The sequence below is a fragment of the Pelecanus crispus genome, chromosome 16, assembly GCF_030463565.1.
Source record: "Pelecanus crispus isolate bPelCri1 chromosome 16, bPelCri1.pri, whole genome shotgun sequence".
Lineage (NCBI taxonomy): Eukaryota > Metazoa > Chordata > Aves > Pelecaniformes > Pelecanidae > Pelecanus > Pelecanus crispus.
The window spans coordinates 5,839,651-5,852,247 of record NC_134658.1 but is presented as its reverse complement, the minus strand read 5'-3'; the positions used below and the strand labels follow the sequence as shown (position 1 = coordinate 5,852,247).

The 12,597-nt window shown below is 63.0% G+C and overlaps 1 protein-coding gene across 1 annotated transcript; it reads right to left on the bottom strand.

Moving 5' to 3' along the window:
• Window positions 1-4,730: 4,730 nt before the first annotated feature.
• On the bottom strand, window positions 4,731-8,515 carry PAFAH2 (platelet activating factor acetylhydrolase 2). Its single transcript, XM_075722018.1, has 10 exons — window positions 8,426-8,515; window positions 8,099-8,249; window positions 7,791-7,887; window positions 7,565-7,633; window positions 7,275-7,389; window positions 6,349-6,462; window positions 5,596-5,687; window positions 5,311-5,481; window positions 5,050-5,198; window positions 4,731-4,825 (listed from the first exon to the last, which is right to left on the bottom strand). Exons 1-10 carry the CDS (start codon window positions 8,513-8,515, stop codon window positions 4,731-4,733), a joined length of 1,143 nt encoding a protein of 380 aa, XP_075578133.1.
• Between the last annotated feature and the right edge of the window lie 4,082 nt (window positions 8,516-12,597).

Genomic DNA, 12,597 nt, shown 5'->3' with positions numbered 1-12,597 from the left:
CTTGGCCCGCGGCGTTGCATTTTGAAGTTCAGGGAACTCGGCAAGCGTCATGCCTGCAGCCCAGCCCTGCAGCACTGCACCTCCAAGCCGGGAAGCACGTGCCCTGCGCCGGATCCCACGGGTCTGCCCGCCTGGCAGAGCCCCGGTCCTGCCCCGCAACCCAGCGCGGGAGGGCCTGGTGCTTGGGAAGATGACAAAGTTGAGCTGAATCCCTCGTGACTGCGAGCAGCCGGGGCTTTCAGCTCAAGGCAGCCTGGAAGCCGACATGTTGGATGATAACAATTCGCTCCGGAGATTGAGAAACTCGATTTTCCTTCGGAACTTCACCCAGAGCAAAGCTTTGATTTGCCAATAGAAAAATCAACATAAAGCCAAGTATATACTCACCAATCAAAGGAATCTAAGGAACTCTGCTCAAGAGGGTGCTGCCCGGGTTTGGGTTAGGAGCGGGGTCAGCACAGCACCTGCAGCCGCGCTGGTCTTCGGGGCTGGTACCGCAGCCCATGGCCGGACACCGAGCTCCTCTACCAGAGCTCGTGCGGTTCTCACTGCACGCACTGGGCTCAGCTTGCAGGGCTGTGGGCCTTCATAAGCTGTTGTGAATCCAGGCCTTAGTATTTTCCTTAAAAATACGAGAAAAAGGAAAAAAACCCACAACAGTGTGTGTTACGGTAATTACAAGGAGGTTTTAACACATGTCTCAATTTGCATTAATTAAATCAACAGGGAAGCTTCAATGGAGTAAATGGGGTTTTTTCTGAGCGGCAGCAAATGCTGCGGCAGGCTGGAGCTGGTAACTCCGGTTTGCTGCATGCATGTGCGGCGGGATGGGGAGGGATCTGCTGGCTGGAAGGGGCTTCCCAGGAGGGAGGGAGCCGCAGGCAGGACGAGCTGGGGGTGGGGAGGATGAGGAGAAGACTCTCAGCTCTAAAATGCTAAGAGCTCCGAGGCGGGTCTGTGCTGACACTGTCGGATTTCAGCCCCCAGCCCGGAGAGTGGAAAGCTTTGAAGCCGAAGCCTGTTGGAGAGCGGAGGTTGCTCTGCGGAGATAAGCCGTGGGTAAGAGGAATGTGTCCATTCATACCCCAGCCATGCTGCAAACACAGCTGTGAGGGGAATATAAATGGGCAGCTTTTTTTTTTTTAATTTTTTTTTTATTTTTAAAGCCACTGGTTTGAATATTAAAGCAGATCAGACACATTGAAATGCTTGGCTGGAAGTGAACTCTTCCCAACGCACAACCCTCCAGGGCAGGGGACGGCTGGGCTGCCAACCTGCGGGTGGGTGCCCCAGGTGCCAGCCCCCCTGAGGTAATGGAGCCGGTGTTTCCTTCCCACATCCCTGAGAAGCAAAGTCCCACCATGGATAAAACATGGGGGATTTACGGATATAAAACCTGGCCAGTTCGCATTCAAACCCAAACCTCTGCGTTGTAAGGACACAGCAACCAAGAGCTGGTGCCGGTGGGCTGCTGTGGCAGATCGCATACCAGGCTAACCCTTAACTCCTGCTTTTTTTGCCAGAAAACCTTCCAGCGTGGCACAGGCAAGCCTGGGGCAGCCTGGGCCACCCCAAAGACCGGAGGGCTCTCCCCTCCCGTCGCTGGCCCAGGTGGGTGGCCGGGAATGTCTCTGTCCCTGCCCATGGCTGGCCTGGGAAACGCTGGCTCTGGCAGAGCTGTCCCAGCCCCTTTCCAACCTCTCAGGCCCAGCAAAGCAATCCGAGCAAGCTGGGACGCCGGGAAAACACCTTCCTCGCGTGCTGCGCTGGGGTTGTGTGCCGCATCTTTCATGCACGCTGCCTCCAGCCTTGAGGCTAGAGGGTGTAGAGGGGATCTGCAGGGAAGTGCTGCTTGCAAGGGGAGCCTGGTTGAAGAGGTGGCTCTGGGCTGGATTTTAAAGCAGATGCAGCGAGTCAGTGAAGTAGGAAAATGCTCGGAGAGGGCTCCTGCACCACCACATCCCAGAGAGAGCGGAGAGGGGCCGACAGAGCGGAGGAAAGAGGGTGTCTGCCCTGCCTGAGTGACACCGGGGCTTTTCTGAACTCTACTCTTTCTTCTGGCGGGGTTTTCCTCCAGAGGCACAAAGACAATCGGGAACAGAAGATACAGAAACTGGCTCTGGAGTGGGGAGCAGCCCACGGGTGGGATGCGGGGCCAGGCAGAAGGACGTTTGCCTGCTTCCCTCTCTCCTCCAGCCCCACGAGCAACGGGGATGGGAATAAGCAGCTTTCTGTGATCCGAAGGGTTAACAAATGTCCGAGTCACCCCCTGAGGTCAGTGGGTTTCTGCCACCCCCTTCCCGAAAGCCTTTACATAAGAGTCTTGCAGAATTTATAGCCTGCCTCAGCTGTGCGGTGCTGCAGCCACAACCAGGCTGCTCCCCTGGAGCTGCCAGCACAGATCCCCGGCCGTGCTAATTCGGGGAGGAAAATGGGATTTGATTTCTGCACCAGTCACTGTCTCTCACTGTTAAAACGGGACCTGACGGGCTCTGCTCCCCCCGGCTCGCCCACACAAATTCGTCACGTACATCGACCTTGAATGTCCCCCCCCCACCCTCAGCATCTCAACAGAGTGGTCCTGGGGCTCCCTGGGTTGTCACACCCCAGCCTGCTCCCAGGGCTAGAGGTGGTGGTTTAGGTGTAAAACAATTAAAAAAAAGAAAGGTATCTGGAAGTCTCAAAAGCACTGGGGTCTTGCGGTCCTGTTCACATCAGTCCTTTGTGTCACTGGAGGGTGGAGGAGATGTTGAAGGATGTCCTCTCTGCTGCTGCACCGCGCTGCGCCTTCCCCCCGAGGCCATCCCGGAGCATCCTCAGCCCTAGGACTCGCCCTCGACTGAGAGGGGCCGGGGGCCACCGGCGAGGCGAGGACGTGGCTGTCACGGTGCCACAAACAGCTCGCTGGAGTTGTGCGAGATGCTGCTTTCCCATTCCCCTTTCTTCCCCCGGGAGAAAGGCTTTGCTGGCACCCGTGCCACCCGCTCTCACGGGGTGAGGAATAGCACGTGCCACCCACACCCCCCTCTCCTCCAGCCTCGGCACCCCAGGAAATCCTGCCTCCGCGCGGCACCGGGCGCTGGCGTCTGCCGCAGCTTCTCTCTGCGATGGCAGGAGGTGAAGCAAAGCCAGGGCTGCCGCTGCCGTCCCCCCACGTGTCCCCCAGCAGGAATGCCGTGCCGGCGGCGGCGGGGACAATGCAAAAGCAGATGGTGTGCCGGGAGCCCGGACGATTCCAGCAGCTGCCGAGGCAGCGTGTCCGGGATTGCCTGCCACCTCTCCCACCGCAGTGCCAGAGAGGACCCTGGGGAGAGCCTCCGGTGGAGTAAATCCGTGCAGCTCCGCTCGCTTCAGCCCTGCTTTGGGATGGCTGAGGATCAGACCCCCCCTTGAAACCCGCCCCTTGCTCTAACATCTCTGCTGTTACCCCGGAACGTGCTGTAGGCACTTCCAAAGTGCCTTATTCCCACCGCCAGCATGTGCCTGTTTGCAGCAGCGTTGCTCTTCATGCTGCCAAACCAGGCTGGGCTGTTTTCCTTCCATCCCTGGGCTGATCTCAGTCCCCGTTTCACACCCCTGCACTGCTGGGGTGCTCAGAGATGCTTCCAGCTGGCCCCTTGTTCTTTTTTCCCCCAGATTTTAGGTGTGGAGTCAGCAATCTGGCCCGCTTTCCAGGATGATGACAAGATTTTTGTTACCTTTGTGCTGGGAACCTTGATGCTGCATCTCTTTGCCCTGGTTCTTTTGGCCATGGTTGAACTACTCCCAACCCACGGCGAATGACTCCCCTGCCTGCTCCTGCCAGATGTGCCACAGCTGCAGCAGATCCAGCCAGGCCCAGCGAGGGATCGATGCTCACCTACCCCCTGCGTGCAAGAAGGGCATCACCTCGGGCCCAAGCAACAGGGTCTGCTTTTGGCTGGGACAGTCAATTTTCTTTCCAGTAGCTGGCACAGTGCTGTGTTTTGGATTTAGGATGAGAATAACGTTGATCACACGCTGATGGTGTAGTTGTTGCTGAGCAGTGCTGACACCAGTCAAGGGCTTTTCAGCTGCCCATGCTCTGCCAGGGGCACAAGGAGCTGGGAGGGGGCATGGCCAGAACAGTTGATCCAAACTGGCCCAAGGGCTATTCCATACCATACGGCATCATGGGCAGTATGGAAACTGGGGGGGTTGGCTGGGGAGCAGTGATCACTGCTTGGGGACTGGCTGGGTATCAGTTGGCGGGTGGTGAGCGATTGCATTGTGCATCACTTGCTTTGGATATTACTATTATTATTATTATTATATTATTATTACTACTACTACTACTATTTTACTTTATTTCAATTATTAAACTATTCTTATCTCAACCCAGGAGTGTTTCTCACTCTTACTCCTCCAATCCTCTCCCCCATCCCGTCGGGGCAGGGGCAGTGAGTGAGCAGCTGCGTGGTGCTGAGCTGCTGCCTGGGGTTAGACCAGGACAGGCAGCCAACTCAGTCTTTGTCTCCAGGGATTTTATTCCCTTAGCCCCACAGCCCCCACTGCAGGCAGCAGCCGCAACAGGCAGCGCTTGAGCAGGGAGGGCTCTCCTGGCACGCTCGGTGAGCACCCCAGGCACCAGACATCTTATGAGCATGGTCCCCAGGTCCTGCTGTCCCCACGGGTCCTCCTGCCCTTGTCATTTCAGACAAGAAGCAGCCGCTTTCCCGGTACCCGGCTCCCACCAGCGACCTCGGAGCAGGCTACAGGTTGGAGCGGCAAAACGGTGCTTCTGGAACAACCGAGTCTCCGATGCCTTCAAGGAGGTTGTCCCATTGATCGAACTCCTCTTCCAGGTCTGCACGGGGCAGAGGTGGTGACGGGGTTACTGCAGCGATTATCAGTGCAGCTCCAGGCAGAAAGGAGGAGCAGCCACCGGACCCTTTTGCTTTGTGCAAGGGGATGGGAAGCACCAAACCCAAGCCCAGGGAGGCAGCGGTTGCCCCACAGCCCCCTGCAAGCAGGGCAGCTCTCACGCCCTCCCAAGCCCCCGGCCAGCGTGCCCTCCACCCCGCGCCGTACCAAGATGCCTTTGCAGGAAGGCCAGAGCTGCCCGGCTGGTGATGTCCAGACCCTTGTAGGGGTTGAGGGTCCCCCTTGCGCCAAAGATGCGTCTGATGAGCTTCCCGGTGAGAAAGGTGAAGTCGGTCTGGCTCTGGTGCACGGATCCCCTGGGACAGAGAAGGGATCTGCTTCAGGGGGAGCTGGGGAGAGGTCCTCCTACAGCTTGTAGGTGCTCCCAGGAGGTTGCCGGTGGGTGGGCGCCCCCAGCCCCTGACTCACAGGATGGTTATAATCTTCGTCTGGCTGTTTCTGGAGCTCAGCCTCTTCATTTTGGCAATGCTTTCTGGTGTCTGGAACTTCTCGGTGTTGATGAAGAGCACGGGCTTGGGCACCTCGGGGTACAGCACGTTCTCCAGGGGGAACATCCAGGCATCGAGAGCCACTGCGCACCTGCAGCAGGATGGATGCCTGGCAGTGCCACCCACGCCACGGCTTCCCTTCCCACCGGGGTGAGCCACGTGTCCCCAGAGCTTCCCGCGGCTCCTCATCGCTGCTGCGGCTTACCTGAAGCTGGGTTCTTTCACCAAGGCCAGCACTGCTGTCACCCCGCCAAAGGAATGGCCCATGACGGCGACTTTGCTCAGATCAACGCTGTCCTGCAAAAAGGAGAAGGCTGAGGAGCCTGTGCCCAAACCTGATAGAATCATAGAATCGTTTAGGTTGGAAAAGACTCTTAAGATCCAGTCCAACCATTAACCTAACGCTACCAAGTCCACCACTAAACCAATTAAGGGTAGAGTAATAATTAATTTCATGTTTCCTGGCTTGGTGGCTGGATCATTTTTTAATGAAAGTAAAACTAGGAATCACTAAGGTTGGAAAGGACCTCTAAGATCATCAGCCCAGCCATCAACCCAACACCACCGTGCCCACTAAACCATGTCCCAAAGTGCCGCGTCTACACATTTTTTGAACGCTTGAACCTTGCTGCAGAAGGTCCCTAATTAGAGAAGAAAAAGCCAAGGGAAGAAGATCAGCAAAGCCCCACTGCTCTGCCCTCTGCAAGGGATGCTGTGTCCTGTTTTCACCACTAGTGCGATGGGACCTGGCTTCCCTGGCATGCATGGAGGCGAAAAAGGAGGAGAGGCACCAAGCAGCCGAGATGTGGAAGGCTGCGGCTCTGCACAGACCCTGCTTGTCCCAGGAGGAAAAGTCTCATGCAACAAGGACTGATCCTGCCAGCAAAGGGCACCCGGACCCCCCCATCAGCCAAACGATCCCCCCGGCTGGTCCTTCAGCACGGACAGACCCAGAGACCTTCAGCACGGAGAGATCAAAGTCTTGGTGAAGGACGTTTGGGACAGATTTACCGCTGCTGATGTCCTTGAAGAGCCGGAGCGCTCGCACGCATTCCTCCGCTCTCTGATGAACCTGGGAGCGAGAGGTGCCCCTTCCCCGGTTAACCCAGCTCCTCCACCCTGCAAGTTTGGGGCCAGATCCTCCCCATGATGTCCCCCAACACTCATCCCTCTAAAACTGCAGCACTCACATGCAACCTTTCCCTCTGTTTACAATTTATTTCTCATTCACCCTCAACATTTATGCTCATGGGTTCATCTTTATAGGAAAACTGTTGCCCTTGTTTGTGCAATGTGCTGTGAGGCAGCGCATACACAGAAATAAGAGGCTGGGAGGTGATTTAAGACTACCAAAAGCACCTCCAACCACTACATTTCCTAGAGAGCTTTTCTACAACAAATCTCGACTCCATGTTGTCCTTTTAAATGAGGCAGAAATGAGCAAGGGTGAACCTGGCTCAGCAGGAAACCTTCCTGCTCCCCAGCAAGCAGCTGCCCGGGGTAATCCCGGAGAGAGGCAAAAATCAGAGTGTGAACAAACCCAGCAGTCGGTCCGGAGCCTCGCCAGCCCGTGGTGCCGGGCTGGGCAGAAAGCCCGTTCCTGCCCGGGGTGCAGGTGACATTAAGCATCTGGGGACACGGCAAAGTCCAGCTTGGCTCCTGCCAGGGCCAGCTGGAGCCAGACAGAGAAACCCCATGAAATGGAGATAAACAGGTTGAACAGATTTTTCTCAGCTTGCAAGGAGAAAGCTCAGCCCCAGCATCACGGCGGTGCACGTTTGGGAAGGGCAGGCGATGAAGACCCCAGGCATGGGGGGCCAGCTCAACTTGCAGGAGGGATTTCACGCCTGCCAGGTGCCCACCCTTAACCCCCCACCTTGGTACCTGCTTGTTTCGGAAATAAAACTCCTTCTGCCCTTGGGGCACCCGTCGGTAGGGGATCCACTCCTCCCTCCCGGCCTCCGCTGTGCAGAAATACGTCATGGAGGCAGAATGGTCCCTGCAGCGGCAGGAGGGCAGGCAGCCACGTCGCAGCGGGCACCGGCAGCTCCCCGGGGCACGATGCCCTCCAGCCCCGTCCTGCCCGGCTGGCGGATAGGGAGCTGCATGGGAAGTGCCGGTGGGATCGCTTGCCCCTCACGGCTGCCAAATTTGGCAGGGACCGAGGCATCCACCTGTGCTCCAGCGCTGCCACCGCGAAGCCCCAGGACGCCAGCTCCGAGCAGACCGAGGAGTAGAGGGTCCTGTCAGGGGGCCGGGGGGAGCGGGTCAGGGCTGCCCCGCCGACACAAGGCAGGTCTGAGCAGGGCCGTGGGGGGTCCAGGACACCCGGGTCCCCATCCTGGCTCTGGCCCTGAGCAGGGGCTCAGCACCCCCAGCCCCACTCGGGGACCGTCCTACCGAAAGGCTCCCAGGCCATGGGAGAAGATGATCAGCGGGTACACGCTGCTGCAGGGCTTGAAAGGCCCGTTCCAGCTCACCGGCACTCTGCAGGAGCCTGCGGGGAAGAGAAACCCCCCAGGCACAGCGGGGAGACGGCAGCGGGGTGCTGCTGCTGCAGCGGGTCCCCGCTCGGCTCCGTCCCTGCCACCCAGCTCCCCCGAGCACAGGGTACAGGCTTGGCGTCCTTGAACTCCGCTAAGGGAGCGGGTGCCCAGGGGACGGGGGAGCAGCCGGGATGGGGGACGGGGTGCTGGCAGCCCCCTTACCAATGGCGATGCTGAGCAGGGGCGCGCACCAGCGCCGGCTGCGGTCGGCGAAGTCGGCCAGCCCGCTGCAGTACTCGTAGCGCGGGATCCAGAGCGGCTGCTCGGCCCCCGCCCGGGGCAGGCAGGGGTAGAAGAGGCGGAGGAAGAGCCCCTGGGGGAGAGAGGGGAAGGGGGACACGGTGGGGACAGCACGGAGCAGCGGTGGCCGTGCCCTCAGCAAGATCAGCCCTTGCAAATCCTGGCTGGCTGCAGCCACCCTGCTGTGCATGGAAGCCTGTCCCTGTCCCTGTCCCTGTCCCCATCCCCGTCCCCATCCCGGTCCCGTACCTGCCGTGCATGGCCCACCATGACATCCGTGCAGCCCACGTCGTGAGGTCCCTTCCCCCGGGGCAGCGCCAGCAACTGCGTCCCCCCCATGCTGCTGCATCCAAACCTAAGCAGGGGCACGGGGTCAGGGCCCGTCCCCCACCCGGGGGACCCCGACTCGGTCCCTCGCCCTTCCCCCACCCCTCTCCTGTTGCCCAGACCCCGGGCACCCCCCCAGCACCGCACCAGCAAACGCAGCGGCAGCAAGAGGAGAAACGCGGCTCCCGATTCCCACCCCACCGAATTCCCACGGATGAAGACCCTGGGGGATGCTCAGGGATGAAACCCCCCGCGGTTTCTCTCCTGGGCGCTGCCGGAGCGGGGCGGTGGGGCTGACGGCTGGTGGGTGCCAGACGGGGCAGGTGGGGGTCAGCAGGAGCTGCCCCACGGCTCCCCTCCTGTGGGGCAGCCCCGTCCCCATCCCTGTCCCCTCCTGCACCCGGGGGGGCCGAGGGCTGGGGGGAGGCAGCGCAGCCGGACGCTGCAGAGCTGGGGTGGCCCGGGGGATGTGCGAGCAAGGGGTCAGTGCGGGGCTGACACGGCCGTCTGCCAGCCTCAGCACCCATGGGTGCCACTGAGGACACGGGGGGGGACAGAGCCCTGCACCCCCCCCCCCCCCCCAGTGCAGAACTACGGCTCCCAGCAGCCGCCGGGGCTGGAGAACCACAACTCCCAGCATAGCCCCGGCCTGGGACTACACCTCCCAGTATGCGCTGGGACCCCTGACTACACCTCCCAGTATGCCCAGCTGAACTACAGATCCCAGTGCTTCCCAGTGCCCGTCTCCCAGAGCCCTCCCCGCAGCCCCCAGTGCTCCCCCCAGCGACCCCAGTTACCATCGCAGTTCCCAGTGCCCGCCCTGTTCCCAGTGCCCCCCAGTTCCCAGTACCCCCCAGCTCCCAGTGCCCCCCCAGTTCCCAGTGCCCCCCCAGCTCCTAGTGCCTCCCCAGCTCCTAGTGCCCTCACTTACCCCCCCAGTTCCCAGTGCCCCCCCAGCTCCCAGTACCCCCCAGCTCCCAGTACCCCCCCAGCTCCCAGTGCCCCCGCTTGCCCCCGCAGCTCCCAGTGCTCCCCAAGAGCTCCCAGTGCCCCCCACCCCAGCTCCCCCTGCGGCTCCCAGTGCCTCTCCCAAGCTCCCAGGGCTCCCTCAGCTCCCAGTTTCCCCCTGTGCCCCCAGCTCCCACCACGCCCCGCAGCACCCAGTATCCCACAGCTCCCCCCCCCCCCACCCGGCCCAGTCCCCCCGCCCAGCCCTCCCCGCACTCCCCAGTGCACCGGGTCGCGGCTCCCAGCACGCACCAGTGCGCCCAGCACGACAGCTCCCAGTGCCCCCCGTGCACCGGGACTACAGCTCCCAGTAGCCACCAGTATAGGACACAGCTCCCAGTGCCCCCAGTACCCCCAGTGCCCCCAGTGCAAAGTCACAGCTCCCAGTGCCACCAATGCAAGATGCAGCTCCCAGTCCCACCAGTGCAAAACCCACAGCTCCCAGTGCCCCCAGTGCGGGGCACAACCCCAGTCCTCCCATTGCAGCCGCAGCCCCTCCGTGGGGGGCTGTGGGGGGCCGTGCCCATGGGCAGCACCCTGGCCCCGGGGCTGCCCTGGCCCTGTCTGCACCCCAGCCGGGTTCCTGCCCGCCTGGGCTGGGGGCTGTCCCCATGTCCCCCCCAGAGCCCCTGAGTGCCCCGGGGCTCCCACTGCCCGTCCCCACGTTCCCTGTCCTTCGGGTAATCCGCTTTCTGCAGCTAAGGCGGCTCCCGGCCTGCGGTAATCCCCTCCATGGCTGGGGATTAACTCCCCACGGGGCCGAGCCGGCCAGGCCCGGCAAATAAATATCCAAAGATTTGGGAAAAAATGTCCCTACCAAGCTGCTGCGCACACAGCCCCACGGTGGGCTCCCCAGCGTGGTCCCCTGGGTGCACGGGGAAACTGAGGCACGGACGGGCACCGAATGGGGCCCTGGGGCTGTCACTCTCTGCGTGTCCCCTGGGTCCCACCTGGCTGCTGGGACAGGGAGAGGGGACCCCAAACCCACACCCACCACTGCAGCCCCCCTGAGGTGCCTGGCACCTTCTCCCCTGAGGCCGGTGGCACCCTGACCTGTGCCGGGCACCCGTCCTGCCCAGAGGCTGGCCCACTTGCAGGCTGAGGCCGGCCAGGTTGTTACACCCATGGATGGGATCCAGCGCCCCATCACGTCCCAGCTTGCCTGGCCGGCGGGGCAGGGCGGAGGGTGGCAGGCGCGGGCGGGGATGCCGGGGCAGGGTGGGAGAGGCGAGCCCCGACGTGCCCCTGCTGCCCGCTCCAGCCCACGCCTGGCTCCCCACGGCAGGGCTCAGCCCCCCCAGCACCCCCACACCGCCCCGGCAAAGCCGCCACCGGGAGAGCGTCCTGCCTGGGGATGCTGGGGGCTGCTGAAGGCGGCGAGTCCGGCTGCTCGCGGCCGTCCCGCTCTCGCCTCTGATTGAGCCCTGTGGGGTGGGGGTCCTGCAGGCGAACCCCTGGGGTCCTGGTTACGTGGGAGCCGCTGGGCGAGTGCTGGGGGCCGGTTGGCTTTGCTGCTGGCCACGTCCCCCCCACGCTGGGCTCATGCAGTGGCGTTTGCAGGGGCTTTCTTTAAAAGGATTAACTTGGCCCACGCTCCCACTCAGCTCCCGTTCCAGCCACCCTGACAAGAATTCCCACAGCCGTGCGCTGTGGATGGCTGATTTGGGGGGGTCAGGCCAGGCTGGGACCCCCACCTCTGCCCCGTGGGAGGGTGAACCCCTCAGTCCACCACCAGTTTTGCACCATGGCCTCTGGCTCCCATGCATGGATGGGTTTGGAGCCAGGTTTGACTTAGGCAAGAGCTGTCAGGCTGCAAAAGGGCTTCTCCTTCCCACCCCGCGCTGGGAGCCCGGGGGTCCCAGTGCAGCCTGGGGGTGTCATTGGAGCCCGGGGGTGTCATTGGAGTTTGGGGGTGTCATTGGAGCTTGGGGGTGTCACTGGTGGAGGTGGCCTCAGCTTTGTGTCTGGCCACTCCGTGCTCCCCATCGCTGCCCCATCGTGACCCCATTGCTTCCCTGTAACTGCCCCATCCCTTTGGGGGGTCCCCGGGGTTCCAGGGCACAGCGGGGCTGAAGGCAGCCGCACCCGAGGGGTGAGAGCAGCGGGACGGGCCTCTGCCCTCGGGCTCCCCGGCACCGGACGCCCCCGCAAGCAGGGACGCGAGTGGGGACACGGGTCGTGGGGCGGCCCTCGCGTGGGGTCCCACAGCGGGCGGGCGGCGCAGGGACCCTGCGGAGCCCCGCCCCGGACACCCCCTCCCGGCGCGCGGGGAACCCCCATCCCACGTGGTCGCTGTGCGGGCGGCAGGGCGCGGCCAATGGGAAAGCGCTGCGGGGGCGGGGCCGATGAGGGTCACGCCCACTGAGGAGCGAGCGGCCAATGGGGAGGCGGGTGGGCGGGGCCAAGGGCGAGTGTGGCGGTGGGAGCGGGACGCGGGTGACAGAGGCGGGCGGGGGGGGCACGGAGCGGGGCCGGTGCTGGAGCACGGGGAGCGGCCGGGCAGCGGGGCCGGGCACTGACCGGGGAAGCGAGGGGCAGGCAAGGGGACAGGGGGACAGCCAACCCCGGGGGGGGGACGGACAGACGGACAGGGGACAGCCAGCCCCGGCGGGGGACGCGGGGACGGACAGACGGACGGCGGACAGCCAGCCCCGGCGAGGGCGGACACAGGCGACCTGACACGGGGGCAGGCGGACAGGCAGCCACGAGGGGTGCAGGCAGCTGGGGTCTTGCACAGGCAGCCGGGGCGAGGGGGACGCGGGGACAGACAGCCCCACGCAGGGACAGACGGACACGGTGACAAGGGGAGGACACCCCCCCCCCCCCCGCTCCCCCGGGCACCCCCGGGACAGGCGAGCGGAGCGGGGAGACCCCCGGGACCGGGGCTGCGCGGAGCCTCCCCTCCCGCAGCGGCTCCGGCTCCTCCGTGCGGCCGCGCAGCGCGGGCGGGGGGGGCCCGGCACGGCGGCAGCTCCGCCGCCTTCCCCGGCCGGGGATGCGGCCCCGAGCCGCGGGGAGCCGCGTGTCCGGACTTCGGGGCACGGCGGCGCGAAAGCCACCCGGAGCTGCGTGTCCCCAAAGGTAAC

Bases quoted from the DNA above. Each gene is read 5' to 3' on its own strand.
- PAFAH2 (XM_075722018.1), bottom strand. From the start codon at position 8,515: ATGGGGGGGACGCAGTTGCTGGCGCTGCCCCGGGGGAAGGGACCTCAC. The intron at 7,390-7,564 runs GTGGATGCCTCG...CTGCCGCTGCAG, and splicing joins GTGGCAGCGCTGGAGCACAG to GGACCATTCTGCCTCCATGA. The intron at 5,482-5,595 runs GTAAGCCGCAGC...ATCCTGCTGCAG, and splicing joins GTGAAAGAACCCAGCTTCAG to GTGCGCAGTGGCTCTCGATG.